Raw genomic sequence first — 24,506 nt, 5'->3', positions numbered from 1 at the left:
ATTAAAAACAAAAATGAACTATTGGGACCTTATCAAGATAAAAAGCTTCTGTACAGCAAAGGAAACAATCAACAAAACTAAAAGGCAACCAACAGAATGGGAAAAGATATTTGCAAATGACATATCGGACAAAGGGCTAGTATCCAAAATCTATAAAGAGCTCACCAAGCTCCACACCCAAAAAACAAATAATCCAGTGAAGAAATGGGCAGAAAACATGAATAGACACTTCTCTAAAGAAGACATCCAGATGGCCAACAGGCACATGAAAAGATGCTCAACGTCACTCCTCATCAGGGAAATACAAATCAAAACCACACTCAGATATCACCTCATGCCAGTCAGAGTGGCCAAAATGAACAAATCAGGAGACTATAGATGCTGGAGAGGATGTGGAGAAACGGGAACCCTCCTGCACTGTTGGTGGGAATGCAAACTGGTGCAGCCGCTCTGGAAAACAGTGTGGAGGTTCCTCAGAAAATTAAAAATAGACCTACCCTATGACCCAGCAGTAGCACTGCTAGGAATTTACCCAAGGGATACAGGAGTGCTGATGCATAGGGGCACTTGTACCCCAATGTTTATAGCAGCACTCTCAACAATAGCCAAATTGTGGAAAAAGCCTAAATGTCCATCAACTGTTGAATGGATAAAGAAATTGTGGTTTATATACACAATGGAGTACTACGTGGCAATGAGAAAGAATGAAATATGGCCCTTTGTAGCAACGTGGATGGAACTGGAGAGTGTGATGCTAAGTGAAATGAGCCATACAGAGAAAGACAGATACCATATGGTTTCACTCTTATGTGGATCCTGAGAAACTTAACAGAAACCCATGGGGGATGGGAAGGAAAAAAAAAAAAAAGAGGTTAGAGTGGGAGAGAGCCAAAGCATAAGAGACTCTTAAAAACTGAGAACAAACTGAGGGTTGATGGGGGGTGGGAGGGAGGGGAGGATGGGTGATGGGTATTGAAGGGCATCTTTTGGGATGAGCACTGGGTGTTGTATGGAAGCCAATTTGACAATAAATTTCATATATTAAAAAAAAGAATTTCATTCCCATTATAATAGGTTCTTGGAGTAGAAGCTGAGACATAAATTTTCTTTCTCTGAGATGTGTGTCACCTGTCAGAATATTACATGGCCTCTTTTACATTCCTGTTTCCATTAGCTGAATGTTAGAAATTTGAGGAATCTGGGTACAGTTAAATAAATGCTAATTCACATTGGTTCTTTTGGGTGATTATTTACATGTAGATGATTTACTCATGTAGATGATCATAATGTACGTTATTTAAATTATTAAGACTGACATGCATAGATAAGCTGAGTGTGGAGGCATATTCTTACACCAAACAGATTCTTAAACCCAACAGAATGAAAAGGATTAGGGCCAAAGGGGTAATTAAATTCTGGAGCCATCATAATGTTTTCCTGCAGTTGATATCCACATAATACATTTATATCAGATGGGTGGTGGGGGTGGGGGTGTGGATAGGAAATACTGGTAAGCAAAATGTTGTGCAAATTAAAGAAAAAAGTAGCCAGCACCCAGAGTCCAAAATTAAATGCAATCCAGTATGGAAAAAAGAAAGCTCTCTATTCTGTTTAATCTCATATTGTCAAACATCCCTGCCTTGAGTTATAAACACATCCATTCCTCAACTAGAATCTAAGGAGCTTGGGAACAAGGATTTTGCCTTAGTCATCCTTATGTCCTTTTGACTGGGATACAGTAAGTGCTCAATAAGTGTTCATGAATGAGGAAACAAGTACACTGTAATATTTGAGTAAAGATAACACCAGGAAGATGGCTTCTTCCAGTTGAGGTAAGAATTTTGTCATAAAAATTTTGGCCCGTAATGCTAAGCCTCTCACTGAAGTGTCCGGTGAACTGATGAGCAACACTTTGGCAAGGCTGTCGCAGCTTCAGCTTCACCAGTGACTGGGACTCCAAATTTCTCAGTTTTCCAGTTCTGAAAGTGTTCATGGAAAATATGAAAGTGCATTGACTCACCTAAAACAATATGAAGCACAGTCCTTTTGGATGACTAGAATTTATCAGTAAAGTAAGGGTAATAGTGCCCACATTGAACAAGGATTCTTCTAGAGTATTCCTTTAATTCTGAATCTACAGCTCAAAATTTGATGATAAACTTTTATTTTTCCTTTAAATACGCCATATGATAAAAATTTAGTTAAACAGTTAAAAGTGGTATAATGCATAGGATGGTCTTATAATTGCAGGCTTTACCACAGTTCAGAGTTTTGACTTGGTTAAAATCAAAATGAAATGCTTAATAGAATCTCAACATAATGTCTCTGTGTGTCTAACATAACACCTCCTTTTTTTTCTTTTAATTCCCAGTGTTAAAAGGAAGCTGCATAATGACTGGGTTATGAAAATTAGATACATTGCAGCCCTAAGTTGCTTTGGGTCCTGCTCCTTAGACAGTGTTCATTCATTGGTTTTGGAATCCTTGAAGAGACTTGAGGATAATTTGTAAGTACAATAGTTTGTATACATGAACATTCTGTGACTTTCAGACCTTTTACAAGTAATAAGCCCATGACAGCATGGAGCTTTTTTAGAAAACATCAGATCTTAATGATTTCATTTGTTTGACAAGATTAGATTTTTAAGAGGAAATTGAAATCACTCATGCAAATCTGAATATGATGTGTCCTTCTCACAACAATTTTGCTCATTTGTTGTTTATTGACACAATGTATTGGAATAAATCAATGCAGGTATATCTATATTTTCCCAGTATAGTTCGGTGGGTAAAACTTTACACTGTGAGGGGCACCTGGGTGGCTCAGGTTTAGCATCCGACTTCAGCTCAGGTCATGATCTCACAGTCCATGATTTCGAGCCCCACGGTGGGCTCTCTGCTGACAGCTCAGAGCCTGGAGCCTGCTTAGGATTCTGTGTCTCCCTCTCTCTCTGCCCCTCCCCCACTCACACTCTCTCTCTCTTCCTCAAAAATAAATAAACATTAAAAAAAATTTTTTTAAGCCTTTACACTTTGAAAATCATTCTTACAGGTCAATTGGCTAGCCTGTGAATATCTATAGCACAAACATCATGTTCCATGTGTAATAAATACATGAAATGGCTTTCTTATAGACAGGTGAATTTGAATAGTATGTAGCTTTATTTTTTATCTCGTTAAATGTTCATTAATAACTATTAATATGTAATAAAATTATAACTATATAGTACCTATGTGGGTTTTTTAAGTTTGTTTATTTATTGTGAGAGAGAATGTACATGCAACTGGGGGAGGAGCAAAGAGAGAGGGAGGGAGGGACTCCCCAGCGGGCTCCACAATGTCAGCGAGGAGCCTGACCCAGGACTTGATCTCAGGAACCATGAGGTCATGACCTGAGCCAAAATCGAGAGTCACACATTTAACCAACTGAGACACCCAGGTGCCCCACTATACTACTTATGTGTTAATTACATTAATATATGCTAACTGTAAAGCAGACACTATATTTTATTTATTTTTTATTTTTTTTATTTTTTTTTAAATTTTTTAATATATGAAATTTACTGTCAAATTGGTTTCCATACAACACCCAGTGCTCATCCCAAAAGGTGCCCTCCTCAATACCCATCACCCACCCTGCCCTCCCTCCCACCCCCCATCAACCCTCAGTTTGTTCTCAGTTTTTAACAGTCTCTTATGCTTTGGCTCTCTCCCACTCTAACCTCTTTTTTTTTTTTTTCCTTCCCCTCCCCCATGGGTTTCTGTTACGTTTCTCAGGATCCACATAAGAGTGAAACCATATGGTATCTGTCTTTCTCTGTATGGCTTATTTCACTTAGCATCACACTCTCTAGTTCCATCCACGTTGCTACAAAAGGCCATATTTCATTTTTTCTCATTGCCACGTAGTATTCCATTGTGTATATAAACCACAATTTCTTTATCCACTCATCAGTTGATGGACATTTAGGCTCTTTCCACAATTTGGCTATTGTTGAGAGTGCTGCTATAAACATTGGGGTACAAGTGCCCCTATGCATCAGTACTCCTGTATCCCTTGGATAAATTCCTAGCAGTGCTATTGCTGGGTCATAGGGTAGGTCTATTTTTAATTTTCTGAGGAACCTCCACACTGCTTTCCAGAGTGGCTGCACCAATTTGCATTCCCACCAACAGTGCAAGAGGGTTCCCGTTTCTCCACATCCTCTCCAGCATCTATAGTCTCCTGATTTGTTCATTTTGGCCACTCTGACTGGTGTGAGGTGATATCTGAGTGTGGTTTTGATTTGTATTTCCCTGAGAAGGAGCGACGTTGAACATCTTTTCATGTGCCTGTTGACCATCCGGATGTCTTCTTTAGAGAAGTGTCTATTCATGTTTTCTGCCCATTTCTTCACTGGATTATTTGTTTTTTTGGGTGTGGAGTTTGGTGAGCTCTTTATAGATTTTGGATACTAGCCCTTTGTCCGATATGTCATTTGCAAATATCTTTTCCCATTCTGTTGGTTGCCTTTTAGTTTTGTTGGTTGTTTCCTTTGCTGTGCAGAAGCTTTTTATCTTCATAAGGTCCCAGTAATTCACTTTTGCTTTTAATTCCCTTGCCTTTGGGGATGTGTTGAGTAAGAGATTGCTACGGCTGAAGTCAGAGAGGTCTTTTCCAAGCAGACACTGTATTTTAATTTTCAGTTTTAAAATGCATTGAGTTATATGCTACAACACGGATAAACCTCAAAAACATTATGCTAAGTGACAGAAGCCAGACACAAAAGACTGCATTTTGAATGATTCCATTTATATCAAATGTCCAGAAAAAGCAAATTTATAGAGACAGGAAGTAGATCAGTGGATGCCAGGAAGTGGCAGTGAAAGCAGGGATCCCAAGTGGGCACAAGGAATATTTTTGGAGTATTGAAAATGTTCTAAAACTTATTTTGGTGATTGTTATACAGCTGTATAAATTCACTAAAAACAATTGAACCTACACATGGGTGAATTTTATGTTATATAAGGTATACTTTAACAAAACTGTCTTTAAAAATACATAGACACTTCTAGCTTCCAGTCTGGCACATAAAAAGTTTGGAAGTCATCACTCAGCCCTAACAACAGGTAAAATAAGTAAGTAAATAAATAAATAAATAAACCAAAAAATCAACAATTCTTCTTAAATCCATCAAAGAAGTGAAGTCACAGATCAAACTGCTGTCCCCAAATTTAGAGAGACAAGCAGGTATTTACTAAGAATCACAACTTACCAGAGCAGAAATCCACAAGCAGATACCTCTAGGAAACCAACATACTGTGATAGGAAAACATAAATCCCTGGGGGCTCAACATACACAAGTCTAAGAGTTAAAAACTCCAGGGACCCAGTTATAGGGGTTCCCATACTTTTGTGCATTTTATTTCTGGGACCAGTTTCTCACAGTGAATATTGGACAAAAATCCTCTCCTGCTTCTGACAAGGGAAGAGGAAAATGCACCACATTCTGTTCTTTTTAACAAGTTCCTTTCAGCAAAACTACCGTACCAGAGCCTAAACTATTGAGGTTTTATCAGAGAAACTGACAGAGATCAGAGAAATGATCTGATCAGGGAGATCAGAAGGGAGAAGGGAAATATCCACCTCTAGCCTACTCTAGCTTTCCACAATGGAGAAGGGACATACCCAAACCTAGCCCACTCCAGCCATCCTGACCTACCTAAGGGGGAGGAGGGCTGCAGAATATTTGTGAAGTCTGCAGTTTAGAGGACAGTCTTACTAAAAGACTGAAATCTAATCAAAGGACTGTAGACCACTTCCCTTTCACCCAACCCACCTTACAACCACATTACTAAAGGATTATTTGCAGCAATTCCTTTTTTTTACACAATACATTCAGTCCTACTATCAAGAAAAAAAAATTACAAGTCATACTAAAATGCAAAAACACAGTTTTAAGAGATAGAGCAAGCATCAAACCAAGCTCAGATATAGGTGGGATGTTGGAATCAGCAGACCAGGAATGTAAAATAACTATGAGTAATATGTTAAGGGCTCTCATGGATAAAGTGGACACAATGCAAAAAAAAAGATTGGGAATGTAAACAGAGAGATAGAAATTTTAATAAAAAGTCAAAAAAAGGGGTGCCTGGGTGGCTCAGTTGCTTAAGCGTCTGACTTCAGCCTAGGTCATGATCTCATGGTTCGTGGGATCAGACCCCGCATCAGGCTTCGTGCTGACAGCTCAGAGCCTGGAGCCTGCTGCAGAATGGGTCTCCCTCTCTCTGTGCCCCTCCCCCGCTCTCACTATGTCTCTTTCTCTCTCAAAAATAAACATTAAAAATTTTTTTAAAAATAAAAAAGAAATGCTAGAAATCAAAAACACTGTAATAGAAATAAAGAATGCCTTTGACTGGAACAGTAGACTGACTACTTGAGGAAAGAATCTCTGAACTTGAGAATATGTCAATAGACACTTCAAAAATGATAAAACAAGGGACATCTGGGTGGTTTAGTCGGTTAAGTGTCTGACTTCAGCTCAGGTCATGATCTTGCAGCTCACAAGTTCAAGCCCTGCGTTGGGCTCTGTGCTGACAACTCAGAGCCTGGAGCTTGCTTCAGATTCTCTGTCTCCCTCTCTGTCTGCCCCTCCGTCACTCTCTCTCTCTCTCTCTCAAAACTGAATAAAAACATTTTTAAAAATTAACAAATGGTAAAACAAGGATAAGAGGTCTGAAAAAAAAAAAAAAGGAATAGAATATCCAAGAACTGTGGAACAACTACGAGAGTTGTAGCATATGCATATGGGAATTCTAGGGAAATGAAGAGAAAAATGAAAAGAAGAAATATTTGAAGGAATGACTGAGAATTTCCCCAAATTAATGTCAGATACCAAACCACATATATAATAAGCTCAGAGAACACCAAGCATGATAAATGCCAAAATAGCAACAACAACAACAAAAACACTGAGGCATATCATATTCAAATGCTAGAAAATCAAAGATAAAAAATTGTGAAAGAAATCAGATGGAAAAAAGCACCTCATTTTTAGAGGAGGAAAGGTAAGACTTACATCCAACTTCTCCTCAAAAAAACCATGCAAGATGAAAGTGCAGTAAAATATCTGAAGAGTTGAAACGAAAATATACCAACGCAGAATTATTTTTTCTGCAAAAGTATCCTTTCAAAGTGAAAGATAAATAAAAACATTTTCAGACAAACAAAAATTGAGTGAATTTTTTGCCAATGGACCTAACTTGCAAGAAATGTAAAAAGAAGTTCTTCAGAGATGAGAAAAATAATGTATGTAAGAAATCAAGACCCACATAAAGAAAGGAAGATCATTACAGAAGGAATAAGTGAAGGTAAGAATAAAAACATTTATTTTTACTCTTAATTTATCTAACAGATAACAGTTTGTTCACAACAATGGCAACAATGTATTGAGATATATACAAATATATATGATCAAGGTATCTATAACAGCACTGACAGGAAAATTTATAGCATTAGATACATATACTAGAAAAGAAAGATCTAAAACTAATACTCTAAGTTTCCCTTAGGAAACTAGACAAAAATAGAAACTGTCCAAAGTAAGCAGAGAAAAAAAATAAAAATTACAACTGAAATCAATGAAATTAAAAACAGGAAATCAATAGAGAAAGTCAATAAAACCAAAACCTGGTTTTTTGAAAAGATCAATAAAATTGATAAGCCTCTAGCCAGGATAACTAAGAAAAGAGAAGACACAAATTGCTACTATCAGAAGTAAAGAAAATAACATGACTACAGATCCTATAGACATTAAAAAAATAAAGGAATATTATGACCAACTCTCTGCCCACAAATTTGATAATCTAGATAAAAATGGACCAATTCCTTGAAAGATATAATCTGTCAAAACTCACACCAGAAGGTAAATAATCTGAATAGGCCTATAATTTGTTAATGAAAATGAATTAATAATAAAACATTCTAAAAGAAAAAGCATCAGGCCCATGTAGGTTTAATGGTGAATTCTACTGTACATTTAAGGAAGAAATTATACCAATTCTCTACAATCTCCTCCAGATAATAGAAGCAGAGAAATACTTTCAGACTTGTTCAGTGAGGCCAGTTGTACCCTAATACCAAAACCAGACACAGGCATTACAAAGAAAACTACAGACCAGTGTCTCCCAGGAGTATAGATGCAAAAATCCTTGACAAAATATTAGCAAATTGAACTTAATAAGATATAAAAAGAAATATACACCATGACCAGGTATGCAAGGCTGATTCAACATTTGAAAATTATTTAATATATCCATCATATCAACAGGCTAAGAAGAAAAATCAATTATCACATCAATAGATACAAAAAAGCATTTGAAAAAAATCTATTCATGTAAAAACTCTAAATCAAGACACAGACCTTGTATTTCTCTCTCTCTCTCTCTCTCTCTCTCTCTCTCTCTCTCTCACACACACACACACACACACACACACACACACACACATCTCAAAATGGACCAAAGATGTAAATATAAAACCCAAACCTATAAAACTCCTAGATGAAAATCTAAATAATCTTAGTTTTGGCTGTGACTTTGTAGATTCAACACCAAAGGCATAATCCATGAAAGGAATGAATGATAAGCTGGGCTTCATTAAAATTAAAAACTTATGCTCTTCAAAAGACACTGTCAAGAGAACAAAAAGACAAACCATAGACTGGGAGAAAATATTTGCAAAAGGCATATCTGATAGAGGACTCTTAGACCAAGAACTCTTAAAACTCAAGAATAAGAAAACAAACAAATTTTAAAAATGGGCAAAAGATCTAGACAGATACTTCACCAAAGGAGGTATACAGATGGAAATAAGCACATGAAAAGATGTTCCACATTATATGTCATTAGAAAAATGCAGATTGAAGCCACAATGAATATGGCAAATCCACAGCTAATACCATACTCAGTAAAAGCTCAAAGTTTTTCCTCTAAGATCAGGAACAAAGATGCCCACTTTTGCATCTTCAACATAGTATTTGAAATCCTAGCCAGAGCAAGAAACAAGAAAAAGAAATGCCTTTTAGGCATTCAAATTGGAAAGAAAGTAAAACTGTCACTATTTCCAGATGACATGATATTATATATAGAAAGTCCTAAAGACTCCACCAAAGAGCTGTTAGAACTAATAAATTAATTCAATAAACTATGGGATACAAAATCAAAATACAAAATACAAAATACAAAAATCAGATGTGTTTTTATAAAATAATAATTAACTATTGGAAAGAGTAATAAGAAAATAATCCCATTTACAATTGAATCAAAAACAATGCAATACTTATGAATAAATTTAACCGAGGAGATGAAAGATTGAACGCTGTAAGACATTAATGAAAGAAATTAAAGAAGATACAGATAAATGGAAAGATATTCCATGCTCATGGATTGTTAGAATTAATATCATCACAATACCCATACTACCCATAGCAATCTGCAGGTTCAACGTAATCCATATCAAAATTCCAGTGGCATTTTTTCCCCACAGAAATAAAGCAAGCATTCCAATATTTGTGTGGCACCCCAAAAGGCCCCAAGTAGGTGAATCAATCTTGAGAAAGAGTAACAAAGCTGGAGGCATTATGCTCCCTGATTTCAAATTGTATTGCAAAGCTATAGTAATTAAAACAGTATAGCATAGGTCTAAAAACAGACACACAGATCAGTGGAACAGAATAGAAAGCCCAGAAATAATCCCACACAAATATGATCAATTAATTGTGGCAAAGAAGCCAAGAATGCGCTATGGGAAAGACCGTCTCTTCAATAAATGGTATTGGAAAAACTGGACAGCCACATGCAAAAGAATAAAATTGGACCCCTATCTCACACCATACACAAAAATGAACTCAAAATGGATTAAAGGCCTGAATGTGAGAACTGAAGCCATAAAACTCATAGAGTAAATGTAATGTAAGTAATGTAAGACATTAATCTTGGCTGTGATGTTTTAAATCTGACACCAAAAGCAAAAGCAACAAAGGCAAAAGTAAACAAGTGAGACTATATCAACCTAAAAAGCTTCTGCGCAGCAGGGAAGCCCTAAGAAAAATGAAAAACCACCTACTGAGTGGAAGAAAATATTTGCAAATCATATAACTGATAAGGGGCTAATATCTAAATATTATAAATATTTATACTTATATAAAAATATTTAATTTAATTTATTTATATAATTTATTTACATATTATATATTTATATATGTTTTATATATAAAGAACTCATACAACTCAAGAGCAAAAAACAATCCAATTTAAAAATAGGCAGAAGATCTGAATAGAAATTTTTTTTCAAAGGAGACATACAGATGACCAACAGGTACATGAAGAGGTGCTCCACATTACTAGTCATCAGAGAAATGCATATCAAAACCACAATGAGATATCACCTCACACCTGTTGGGATGGCTAAAGTCAAAATTATAAGAAACACCAAATGTTCGTGAAGATGTAGGGAAAAGGAAACCTTGGTGCATTATTGGTAGGAATGTAAATTGGTGCGGTCACTATGAAAAACAATACAGAAGTTCCTCAAAAAATTAAAAATAGAACTACCATACGATGCAGTAATTCCACTTCTGGGTATTTATCCAAAGAATACAAAACGCTAATTCAAAAAGATAATATGCACCACCATGTTTCTTATAGCATTATTTACAGTAACCAAAATATGGAAACAAAGTAACGGTCCATCGATGGATAAATGGATATGAAAATTGGTACATAAATACAATAGAATATTATTCAGCCATAAAAAGAATGAAACCTTGCCATTTGTGACAATATGGATGAACCTGGAGAGTTATACTAAGTGAAATAAGCCAGAAAGAGGAATACAAATACTGGATGGTATCACTTACATGTGGGATCCCCCCCAAAAGTCAAACTCACAAAAACAAAGAGTAGAAAAGTGGTTGCCAGGGGCTGGGTTGGGGGAAATAGGGAAAAGTTAGAAAAATGTATAAACTTGCAGTTACAAATGAATAAGATCTGAGGATGTATTGGCGACTATCATTAATAACACTATATTGTATAACTGAAATTTGCTGAAAGTAGGACTTAAATGTTCTAGAAAGAAAAAAAAAAAGGAAGGAAGGAAGGAAAGAAGGAAAGAAGGAAGGGAGAAAAGAAAGAGGAAGGAAGAGGAGAAGAAAAGAGAATGGAAGGGAATAGAAGGGAAGGGAAGGGAGAGAAGGGAAGAGAAGAGATGAGAGAAGGAAGGAAAGAAAGAAAACAAAGAAAAATACTCAAAGTGATGGTTATGTTAGTTAACTGGATGGGGAGGAATCCTTTCACAATGTATATACATATCAGATCAAAAAAAAAAAAAAAAAAACCTGAAAAGATAAAAACAAAACAAAAGACTAAGGGTCAAAACTTAAAACAATAAAAATCTCTTCTTGGTAATTTAATTCCCTTCTTTAAAACTCATTGTAATCATTTTTTATGAATTTCAGCTCTTCTATGTAAAGAACAAGAGATTGAGTCTTACCTATAGGACTTGGGCTTTCCCCCTTTTACATTAGGGTTAAACTAAAATACATACTAGAAAAAATAATGAATAGTGTTTCCCTAACAAAACACAAATGGTAACTTCCAGGCCCTTCCTATTGAGTTTTTTAACGAAATTCACAAAAAGTGAGAGAAAAAGATAGCCTCTACACATACAGGGCTAGAATTTTAATTTAAGAAACAGACTAACAAAATTAGAAATGTTATGGAAGAAGAGAATATCACATCTCTGAAATGACTGACTACCCTCCATTTTCTTGAAAGTTGTAATCTTCATGAAAGAAACATATTTTCCCATCATCTAGAAAAAGATAAAAAATATTTACCTTGACGTATAATATATTGCACTGAGAAATGAATTAAAAACTTTTCACAGAACATTAAAAATAGTTTCATTTCTTAACACCAGATCTGATTCCATAAATATCATTTCTATGGCATAATTAATTTTCACTTAGTTTCTGCAACATAATTAACTACTAGTGATTACACTCTGACGTTTTAAGGGAGTGCATTTCTGAAACATTTAATTAAGAATAGATGCAACTTAATTTCTAATTGATTTTGTATTGTGTTGGCAATTCATGATACATTTATAACCATAAAGAAGCATTTGTGAAAGCACATGAAATATAATATGCCCTGTATCCTTATAGTACATGTATATTCTACTTCAACATCCAGAGAAAGGATTTTCATTTCCAAGATACACAAATCTACACACATGATTTTACCCACACAAATATTTCTAGTACATTCACCAGGGTAATTCTAACCATCAATATGGCGACCAGAAAGCTATACAGGCCATGTAGTTCAGCCTTGAATCCAGAAGTGTATCAGTAATTCAACAAATATTTACTAAGTCACTATGTGGTAAGCACTGTGGACAATACAAATATGTTTAAGTCGTGATCCCTGCCTTTAAATGCTTAAAATCTAGGTAAGATGACAAGAAATACATAAAATCAGTGCCATGCTGGAGTCAGCTCATATCAGTTTATGAGAGCTGATTGCTAAGATTTCAGGAATTTGGCAAATTTCTTAAACACTGCCATCATTTAAAATTTATATAAGCTCAGAATTTCAGTATATTAAAACCAAAAGCAATAAATACTCCAAGCTCATCACTTTTTATTTTACTACATTTTACTATTATGTATATCCTCAAGGATTTTATGTCCTTAAGAACATGGGAATACTATATAATGGTGTGTAACTGTGTATCTTTTCCAGACTCCAAGTTCAGAGACGTCACATTACTCATTTGAAATTGACCACCATAGGAATATTTATACAATGAAAAACAGCAAATGTTATAAACAAATGCCCTCCCCCACCTCCACTTCCCTGGCCCCTGCTGAATATTAAACATTTACCAGCACACAACTGCATAGGATAATTCACATTGCAAAGCAAAGCATGTTAATTTCAGTTGAATGGTTTATGATTATGGGCATAATAGGAGCTTAGAAAAGAGAGTGATAAATGATAGCCCTCTAGGAAGCCTATTGGAGATAAGAACAAGCCTTATATAGGGGATGATGAAAATAAATTTAGCAGAGATTCTATTAAACAAGAAAGGTCATAGCAGCTAACAATAAGCATGCCAAGTCCATTTTTGGATGAATTAGGTGGCTTATTTCTTCTTAAAGAATATCTTTACATTGATGTGTTTAGTTGGGTATTGTCAATCTCACATTACAAAGTAGAAACCCAGGGCACCTGGGTGGCTCAGTCTGTTGATCAGGGGCCAACTCCTGATTCTGACTCAGGTCATGATCCCAGGGTCATGGGATCGAGTCCTGGATTGGTTCCATGTTGAGTGTAGAGGTGTGCTCTCTATCTCTCTTAAAAGAAATTAAAACAAAATGGAAATCAAAAGATTAGGCTGAATAATATTGACAAGCACCTAGAAGTTTTGTCTTCAGAATCCCCGGTATCCCTCTCTCTGGCCTCTCTGTCTTACACTGTTGGCTCTTAAAAGATGTGACTCTCTCTGCGCCTTCTCAATGACCTCACTGAGGCCTCTAATCCTTCATCTCCAAATTTTGTCAGTTCTCTCCTTGACTTTCTTGTCTCCCTCCTAACCTGGACCCCAGGTAAGTCATCTGAGCTCATGTATCATCAGCATTCTCTGCCCTGCACCTCATCTACCATGCACCCCATCTGTCAAGCACCAATCAGAATCCCAACCCTACTGCTCCATAGAGTCCTTATTTCACCCTCTCTGTTTACCTCAGACTATCCCCACCTCCATTGATGTTGGCCCTTCATGACCACAAAACCCTAAGGTCTTTGGAGTAATTCCCAACATCCCACATCATTTGGAATTTTCTATATCCACACCTATCCTTGATCTTTCTTTTTTGTTGAAATAGAAAAGCCTCCATTGGTGGCCTTGCTTTTTTTTTTTTTTTTTTTTAGCTTGCTAATTTGTTTCTCCTAGTCTCTCATTTCCACCTACAATACTTAAGTCTCTTCTGATGTAAGTGATGCTTTTCTTGACCTATAACCTCCTTTGAGCTTTCATACTACACTTTCCCTGGAAAAAGTACTCCACACTCACCATTTCCACTACCTCTACATTATTTGTTCCCTCCATAACCTTCTCTCATGCAGTGTCTCCCCTTCTACTCTGTAGAAGGGACTCTCAAGTTGGCCAATGATGTCTACATTGTCAAACCAAAGGAAACTTAACATACCAGATAGCCTCAGGGCATTTGGCATTACTGATCTCACTCACCCTGAAACTCTATCCTCTTAGCTTTTGGGAAGCCAGAGTTTTCTCCTGGTATCTTATTATTCTTTTTCCTATGACTCCTCTTTTTGTATTTGCTCTTAAATGGGGTGTTCTCTAGAGTTCTGTCCTTAGCTAACTTTAATTATCACTTTCTAGGAACTTCTTGGGTGATGTTCCTATTCTCTAACATACGAACGTCTATATGCTATGAAACCCAAACTATGTTGAACTTTGTACTTCGTATACCTGCTCACCATCTCCACTTGGATATTTCATAGCCCCTCAAACTCATGTTCACGACTGAACTTAAATCCTTCACCTCTTAAGCTATATATTTTACAGGATTTTTAAAATATTTTTCTTGGTCCATCCAATTACTATGATCCATCAACTCATCATAGGCAGAAATCTGACAACCCCATATGATTCCTTCCTCTGTGCCCACAAACCACCAATCAACATATCCTTCTATGTTCTCTTATAAACACTCATTGAATCTGTCTTATCTTCTGTATCTCTATATCCCTAGGCTATCTTCAACTAGCGTCTTGCCTCAGTTTTATCCCTGCCAAGACTATTGTCCCTTAATCTTCCAGAGTATTCTGATAAAGATGATATCCAGCCATCTCGATAACTTTCACGTTTTCCATCCCCTGCCATAGCATCTCCATGGTCTAGTCTCTTCCAGCCTCTCTACCTCATCCCCTTCACTGCCTTTCACTGCCTTGTACTTAAGCTCCTGTAACTCTGAGTTCGGGGCTGCTCTCAGGGTAGGAGCATGTACATGCTGGGATTTTATACCTGTTTGGTGCCTTAAATACTCTCCCCTCTCTTCCTCTTACTTCTATTCCCTCAACCTCCATAATCCTTTTGTTTGTTTGTTTGTTTCATGGAAAAGAGGAAGGTTTTTTGTTTTTAACTTTTTTCCAATTTTATTGAGGTACAGTTGATCCCATAATCCTTCAAGGATCAGTTGATACCAACTCTAGGAAATTTTCCTGACCTTCTCCCAGAACCTCCTTTCCCAACTGATTTAGGTATCCTTTTTGTGCCTCAGTCTTTTTATTTATCTTTTAATTATGATTAAGGGTGTGCCTTCCCAAGACACTAAGTTTGTCTAGAGCTATTACTATATCTAACATTGTCTAACCAATTGTCCTATAATTTGAGCAATTTGATGAAACCAGAAGAAGCTCCAGAGTCTGAATCTTCATTTGTTCAGTAAATACTTACTGATGAGTTGCTATATTTGAGGCATTGTACTCTGTGCTGGTAATTTAAAGATGAATAAGACTAGTTCCTTGATCTTGTATCTGATGAGAGAGAAAACAAATAGATTCCCACAGAGGCTGATAAGTGTCATGATATAGATATTAGAGAGGTGTATGGGAGCAGAAAAGAGTTCTTAGAGCATCCTACATAGGATTTTGAAGGGAGAAAAATTGGGGAAGTCTTCCTGAAGAAGGGCTCATGCATGCTGAGTTTTGAAGACCTGATAACAATTAGCCAGGCAAAGCTATTGCATTGAGAGTGGATAAATAGCCCCATTAAAGAAATGACATTTACAAAGGTGTGGAAGTGAAAAAGAAAATGGCAAGTTCTAGAAACTGTAAGTGGATCAATATTATTGGAGCACAGAGAGGGAGAAGTGTTGGGAAAGATGAGGAGGGACAGGGAAAAAATGAAAAAGCCAGTATATTATGCTGAAGAGTTGGAATATTAACCTGAGAGCTATAGGAAGCTATTGAATGCTTTGGCAAGCAGAATGGTCAAAGAAGTATTTTTGACAGACCACCTTAGCAACACGATGGAGAATGGATTGGGGAAAGGCAAGTTGGAAAGGAGAGAACTGGGAATATAGGGTAATAATTCAGAAAGGAGCTGATGAGAGCTTGAACTTAACCAGTGGAAATAAAAATGGAGAGAGAAGAGATTCATGTAAAATTGATAAGAATTGGTGACCTACTGGATAAAAGAAATAAAGAGAGAAATCTAAATTTCATTTTTTTCATTTGTAACAATATTTATTGAACGACTATTATAGACCAAAAACTGTTCCAAGAATTGATATAATGGTATACAAAAAAGATCAACTCTCTCCTCTCCTGGAGCACATATCCAAGTGGGAAAGACAATCCTATAAATAATAGAAATTTAGGAAATGAAGTAAGGTTACAGGATAGAGTGACTGCAGATAGTATTTTTGATAGGATAGTCAGGAGACACTGCTCTGAGGAGCTAACATTTGAGCAAAGAACTGAATGAGGTGAAGAGCAAATCATCCAAGATCCAGAGGAAACCTTAGGGCAGTAGCAGGCTGCTGGGTTTCTGTCTGGGAGGCCCATTTGCGTGGCTAAGCTATTTATTAAGAGAGAATGTTAGTAAAGGAATAAGTTTATGAGGAAGCAAATGACTTCTAATGTCACTTCTGCCACTTATTTCTTGGCCAAGTGGTCTTGGGCATGTTACTTATCTGAACCTCAATAGCTTCATTAATGAATGGGGAAAATGGTAACTTTGTTACCTCCCAGGACTTTTGCACTGCTCAAATGAGCTGAGATGAGTGAAGGTCCCTTGAAACTGTAAAATACTGTAATAATTTAAAGGTTTATTATTTGCTTATAGATGTTCATGCTCTTTCACAAAGAATTGATTTTTAAAGAACACGTTGATTTCCATGCACTGTCAAAATCCATAATAATGACAATACTGGGAGGGAAAGAAAAGCACTAATATTTTTCCTTGGGGAACAAGTTATGATGGGGCACATGTTCCCTTTTTCCAAAGCTTAGGATCTATCTATCAAGTGGTGATTCTTGTGTTAGATTTTAAACAAGATGGTAATCTTCCTGATCTCATTTAGATTGTATACCTTCTTTTTGTGAGGGAAAATATGCCCTTCAACTAGCATGATTCTAAGCCAATCTAATTTCTTTTCTCCCCCAGTGGAGTAACCTCAAGAGCAGGACTAAGTTGTTTACATTCTCCTTCACTTATTGTATTCCTTTTTATCCTGGATTCCAATCCATTTTCCCATGCATGCATGCACAGACATACACACACACACACACACATACACACGCACACACACAACACCATTCTATTGGGTTCAATGTATCTTTTTGTTTATACATTTTCTTCAAAATCTATATTTGTATGTATTTCTAATTTATGTAATGGTATTATAGGGAACTTAAATTCCTAGTCTCCACAGTGTTCCATAGATTTGGTACTTAGTAGTCATAAACAGATTGCTAGAAGATTTTATTTTCAAACTAGCCAATACTTCTGGTCTTTGCTCTGAAATCATCTATTTTGCAAGAGTCAGGAGTTTGTCTTTGAGCCCAATTCTGAGCTTCCTAGTATTTACCATAACTTCTGGAATGTGGTTGATGATACATTCAGCCTGAGGGAGTCAGGAAACTGAGATAAAAATACTCAGCCAACCTCAGCAAACGGTGATCATCGATCCATTCAGTAAGATTATGGCTGAGTTTTTCAACTATTTCCTTGGGCCACTCTCCTAAATCTAGAAGCTAAAGAGATTTCTCAAGTGATACAGTATAATAATGTTTTCCTGAACTGTCGGTGCCACTGGAGAGTCATCTCAATAGAAAGGAGAGTCAGGTCCATTTCATCCCTAGATTCAACATATTCCTATTTCTGCAATTTCCTATAATGAGTCTTAAGTTGAGCCCGATGAAACTGCAATTATCCTAATACGTAATTGGCCAGCTGTTAAAATGGGAGCTAGCACAACTCCCAAGAAGGCAGGAAAAAACTCCTCTCAAAAAAATTTCCATTTCAAACGTGATTACCATTTTGGTTATAATTTTGTATGGTAATTTCACAAATGGAGTTTTGTACCAGCAAGAAAATGAACATCTGCAATTAATTATACCATGTAAAGCATATGGGCCTGTTGCAAGACATAAGTTGAACCTTTAACTCTTCGATAGCTTGACAACTTCCCAGAGATGAACAACTAACTATTCAGCGTTACTTTTTCTCAGTTACCCAACTCAGACGCAGGTTTTTATACTGGGAAGTGTATACTGCCTCATAATAGGGTCGCTGTGGACCCAGACAGAACTGGTTTCCATCCTAGTACCACTAGCTTTCTGAGCACTGAACACCGTGAACACAGTAACATTACCTCTTCTTAATCTGTTTCCCCATCATTAGATGGGAATGAATATACCTACCTTATAGTCTTAGGAAAATGACTAAGTTAACTCATGTAAAGTGAGTACATGGTTAGTACTCAATAAATGTAAGTTCTTTTTTTGTTCCCTTTGTAAAGATGCTGAAAAGCTGCAAAAAAATGAGTGTGAATACTAACAACAGGTGAAACTACTATAGAGCAGTCATGGTTTGGGCCTTGTGCTCCGGCATTGAGAGTAGGGGTCAGAAAACCACAAGGACCAAATCCAGTAGGCCATCTGTTTTTGTTACATCTGCAAACCAAAAATTATTTTTACATTTCCAAATTGTTGAACAAGTCAAAGGGATGACCCATTTCATGACCCATGAAAGTTATGTGAAATTCAAATTTCTTTGCTCATGAAGTAGTATGGGAATACAGCCATGCTTACTCATTTATGTATTATTTATGGCTGTTTTCATGCCACAGTAGCAGAGTTGAGTAGTTGTGACAACAGAGACTATATGGCAAAGTCTAAAATATTTATTATTTGGCTCCTTAAAGAAAAAGTTTACCAACTCCTGATTTAGTTTTCTATTGCATCCTTACTTGTCCCTTGGGAATGGGCACAATATGGATCAGTGGCAGGTAACAATGCAGAGTGTGGGCCACTTAAAAAAATACCTTGATGTGAGTCACTCTGAAATTTCCTACTTCACATTCTCAAGGAGAAAATAAAAATACTTTCTTCCTTGCATCCTGCCTTCACTTCCACTAACTATCCTTACCTCCAAGGGAAGAAAAGATAGGAAGACACCCTACTTGCTCAATGGCCCTTCTTCATCGATCACAGGATCTCCCTGGAGTCCCTTTGTGTCTAGGCACCATCTTCCATCCAGTAAACAGCACCAGTCATGTGACACACATGCACTAAGAGTCACCCCTTTAACTTCCATGACTGACCTCTTCCCTCCCAGGCTTGGATTTGTGTAACAATAACAGGGAAGCTGAGGCGAAGGACACTATCATTCAGTCAGGGCCTTTTGAGAGTAGAGTTGGTTTTTATTTTTACTTTTTAAAGAAATTGTTAGAAAATGTTTCTCTTTCAGAAGTGCCATTGTCTCAAGAGTAGCAGGGAAAACTTCAGAGAGAACTTCCCAGAATCAATACATTTCTATTCTCTGTGATTCCGGAAAGGGGTGTTGTCTATCTGGTGTTCATATCTTAAGGATATTCAAACAAATATTTATTGGGAGTCTTCTATGCTCAAAGTGCCATGGTGGCTACATTTTCTTTTCTATGGAATGGACCATGTGGGCCTACCTTGTACATGAGACTGAGGCTGGTGCCATCTTGCTTTGGGGGGTGTTTACAGATAAGGGTTCACTGAGGCACCTTGGCCCTGTTCTTAACCTTCTGATTAAGAACAACTAGAACATTTTTGTAGGACGCTGAAAGTACTGTGAGCCTGAGGTGATGTGCTTTCCATGCCTAATGGACACACTCTTCTCTTGCCAGAGGGACACAGGACAATGGAGAAGGGTGACACCTTTCTGTGTGGTGAGCCAGTGTGAATGTCCTGTGAGACACAGTAGATATCTTAGAAGCTGTGCTAACACAAGGTAGCCCAAGAGGCTGTGCTGTTGGTACAAAGTGACACCATAAGAGACTGTGTTTGGAGACAAGGGTAGAAGAGAGTGATGTCTTTCCTGGTTTGTAACCCCATCAAGCTTAGCTCAGTCAACCAACTACAGTTACCAAGTGTGTCATTGGCAAAACTTGAATGAGTCACCTGCCAAAACTTTCTATTTCTTATCTGGGACATTTAAACATTTTCAAAATTCTAAATTCCGACTTTAGATTTCTGTTACTACATTGAGGCTTCTTTTCATGAACTTTGGGGAAAAGAAAGGGGGAGTATTTTATGTATGGATTTGGAAATATGTTCAAGATATAATATGAAGTGAAAAAGCAAGGAACAGAATGATATATGCTGCCATTTGTGCTTAAGAAAAAAGGAAAGGAAATAACACACACATCCAAGGCAAGAGGAGGTGAAGGCCAGCTGCTGTCTTTCCCCTCCCTCCCTGCTTCTGTGACTCATTAATTCCTGATCCAGGGCTCCTTCCAGGTGTCCCTCTTCACATAAACACGTCTCTTCCTTCACCCCATCTGGTCAGATGCAGTAACACCTTTCAACTATTGCTAGTATCAGAGGTCAGTATTATTATTATTATCCCATCTAATGAACAAGGAGGCATAGAACACCTGGGTGGCTCAGTTGGTTGAGCGTCCGACTCTTGATTTTGGCTCAGGTCATGATCTCATGGTTTGTGGGGTTGAGCACCGTCTCCAGCTCCATACTGAGCATGGAGCCTGCTTGGGATTCTCTCTCTCTCCCTCTACTCTTCTCCCCCCCACCCCCCACTCATGCTCACTGTCTCTCTCTCTCTAAAAACAAAAACAAAAACAAACAAAACAATAAGTCAGAAGGCAGTGATGAAGCCAGGATTTAAGCCCACACATTTTCACTGAAGCCTGGGCTCTTTTAAGAACAGCACAATACTACTCACAGATACTAAATTAACACTCAAAACTATACTAAAATTATATGATAGATGCTATATGCTACAGGGAAAATAATATGGCACCAGGAGAGACAATAACACAAAAAATACTGCTTAGTTGGTGGGGGCAAGAGGGTGGAGTTGAGGCAAGGCTTTTCTGATAAAGGAGCTTTTGAACTGATGCTCACAGAAGGATGGGTGGAGAAAGGCCGGGATCTCAAGCAAGCACATCTTTGGCCTGTGCAGAATGTCTTATGGAGGGAGTGAAGGAGCTTAGTGTGGCCAGAGGGAGGGTGGCTAGAGTAACATGGCTGGATCACAGCATGAAGGGAAAGGAGAAGGCATGGAACAAGCCTGGAAAGGTGACAGGGGCCACCCAAGGCCATGTGGACCAAGTGGGCCAGGTGAAGGAGCTTGGGTCCTCTTAGAACTTCAGGAAATCTCTGGACAGAAGTGGTGTGCTCTGATTCAGGTTTTAGGGGTCACCCTGGCTGTAACATGACAGCAGAACTTGAGGTGGGAATGTGGACAGGAGAATGGACATGGTGGAGGCTAAGAAGTTAGCAGTTTATTGTAGAAGGTCTGGTCAGAGGGAATGGAGGCTTTAACCCGGACACTGTAGTGGAAACAGGAAGCAGTGGTAATATTTCAGTATATTTTAGAGGACTTGACAGAAGGTGGCATGTGGGTGGTGGTAGAGGAGGATGCGTCCAAAGGCATTCCTGGTGTTGTGTGTACCAAATGGACTCAGTCAGCTGCCCAATAGCCTTTCTGGATTGAGAAAGGTCGGTGTCTGACAGTCCTTCCATGAGCACAAGCATAGTTCCCAGGGTGGAAGACTTGATTTCCCGCTAAGCAGAAAGAATACAAAGTGCTGTGGTAAATCACATTATGGAATGAATGGATTCTGTGGGTCAGTGAAGATGTCATCATTACTTACCATACTTCCTGATTTACAACCAGCTTAGAAATGAGTCTACTGAACATAACCTATGTATAAGTTAGAATTCGCTTTATAAAGAAAAATGTAGAAGCTTTACATCTCATTTGTGTTTCCCAGGCCTGTCAGAGAGTTCTCCATGCCAAGAGGAGCAAACACTTTTTGTTACTGTACAAAGGCAAACGTGATTGTCACTGGAGGTAAGGGGATAGTTCATATCATACAGAGATTTTCTACTTGGCAAACAGCGCTCTCCTTGATTAATATGGTGGTCTTCATAAGCCTACAGAATTTTACTCCTAGGAAAACATTTTAGAGAATTAAAAAATTTGCCTAAATCTGTCAGACTTTTTCTTTGTGCCTTCTCGATTTGATGGCACACTTAGAAAGTTCTTCCTTAGCACCAGAATATATGATATACTTTCTCCTGTATTTACTATAGTTTTTTATTGCTTTATTTATATTTTTCCTTCAGACCTTTAATCTCTCTAGAAGTTATTTCAACATGTGAGAGCATGAGTTCCTAGACTGGGTCCCCCAGGGTTTTAAAGGAGTTCTGGAGGCCCCTGAAAGCTAATGACATTTGTGTGTCTATGTGCATTTTTCTGGAAAGGTAGTTCCAAATTTTATCAAATCTTCAATGGGATACATGACCACCAAGGTCAGGGGCCAGTGTTTTAGAGTTAGGAGAAAAGAGGCCAGGGAGCAAGCCTTGAAACACACTAGTATTTAAGGGTTAAGTATGGTGTAATATAGGATACAAGGTCATCTGTGGAGAGTAAGGGAAAGATGGTATTATAAGAAGCTTGAAGGGGAAAGTGGAGAATGAAGAGGTTCCTTGAGCCTCAGACGCATCACCTATAATCCAGGGGTGCAGGAGGATGGCTTTGAGCCTGAGCTCTGGAGTCAGACGTTTTGGCTGCAAATCCTGGTTGTCTTTCCAGCAAGTTGTGTGGCCTTGGGGAGTTTATTTCATTCCTTTAAGCTTCCATCTACTGGAAAGTGAGACTGATAACAGTATCTATTCATAAGATTATATATAAGAATTCAAATTCAAATAAAGTACTTAACACATAATAAGTGCTCAATACAAATCTACAAATAATAATACTAACAATAACAAAACCTACATATGGTGGTGTTTAAGATTAACTGAGATAATGTATGCCTGGCACATAGTTGCTTTTCAATAAGTATTAATTCAATCCATCTATAACACATAGGCAAAGTCATTTTGGCAAACATATGGGGGTTTTATTGGAATAAAAAGAACTCAGAGGTTCCAGTTAGGAGGCTGTTCCAGAAGTCATGAGTGAAGTGGTGAGGGTCTGAATTGTAGGAGCAATGGAAAAAGAAAAGAGAGAGCCAGTCCCAAAGGCCTGGGAAAGAAACTAGTCATAAAACCTGAAGTAAGAATGGCATTGGGATTAACAAGACAGATCAACCAGCTGCAAGTGTGTAAAGTAGGAGAAACAGAAGAGCAGCAGCTGTATTGTCACCAGAGATCAGGAAGAGGTTGCTTACATGGGAAGGAGAGCAAGCAGATCTCAAGTTTGAACTTAAATGTCACATGTGATTAGACACCCAAGAGGATGCTCCTTTTGGTGATGAAAAAAAGGCCTAGTTGGATGTAGGGGATGTGGCGGCCCCAGGCTGCCTACATGTGTGAGAAGAAGAGCTCCTGGGGTACCTCAAGGAGATCGGAGTCACCTTAAGTAAAGATCACATAGACTTGAAAGATGTAAATGAACAAAACAGAAACTCAAACAAACATCAAGAAAATGGCTTATACTGGAGATCTGAACTTTATCAAGGGAAAGAGCAAACAAGATTTTTAAGAAGCAAGCTGTCACCAACAAACGTACCATTTGGTAAATTCTTAGAGCAAAAATATTTATTAAAAGAGCAAAACTGTTCAGTGAGTAATGCAACCAGCTCCTTCAAATTCCTTCCCCCAAAACACACACACCTTTGTTTTCCTATCAAGAGTTTCCTATCATGCCTCAGCCCTGAAGCGCAATATTGATAAGTACAGTCCACCTTTCAACAATGCAGTGGTCAGGGACACTGACCCCCTATAGTAGAAAATCCCTACTTTAAGTGACTCTTAACTCCCACAAAACTTAGCTACCAACAGCCAACTGTTGACTAGAAGCCTTACAGATAACCTAAACAGCTGATTAACACATTCTTTGAATGTTTGATGTATTATACACCGTATTCTTACAATAAAGTAAGCCAGAGAAAAGAAAATGTTATTAAGAAAGTCATAAGGAAGAAAAAAATACATTTATAGTTCTATAGTGTATTTATAAAAAAAAAAAAAATCCTCATATAAGTGGACCCACGCAGTTCAAACCTGTGTTGTTCAAGGGTCAACTGTGTAAAGATAGTCACACTGTCTCTGCACACCTGGGTAATCTCCCCCGAGGACATAAAGCTAAAGTTTTCTTCAAGTTTATATTTGAAGTTTATATTGAAATTTGTGCTCAGCTTTGGGCCCTTTCACAACGCTTACTTAAAACTAGTTTATGGTTTGAATATTATTAAAAAAATATATACA

The 24,506-nt window shown here is 37.6% G+C and overlaps 1 protein-coding gene across 2 annotated transcripts in view; it reads left to right on the top strand.

The window, feature by feature from the left end:
- Positions 1-24,506, top strand: part of WDR64 (WD repeat domain 64) — a 140,229-nt gene that overhangs the window by 30,133 nt on the left and 85,590 nt on the right. For both annotated transcript variants that reach the window (XM_078440900.2, XM_078440901.2), the window contains 2 exons: positions 2,372-2,506; positions 22,064-22,143. In XM_078440900.2, coding sequence (XP_078297026.2) covers positions 2,372-2,506; positions 22,064-22,143 — 215 coding nt within the window. The remainder of the gene's footprint in view (positions 1-2,371; positions 2,507-22,063; positions 22,144-24,506) is intronic.

Source organism: Panthera onca, chromosome F1 (assembly GCF_046562875.1).
Source record: "Panthera onca isolate mPanOnc1 chromosome F1, mPanOnc1 haplotype 2, whole genome shotgun sequence".
Taxonomy (NCBI): domain Eukaryota; kingdom Metazoa; phylum Chordata; class Mammalia; order Carnivora; family Felidae; genus Panthera; species Panthera onca.
Note: the sequence above shows the minus strand (reverse complement) of the source record. Positions and strands in the feature narration are given on the sequence as shown.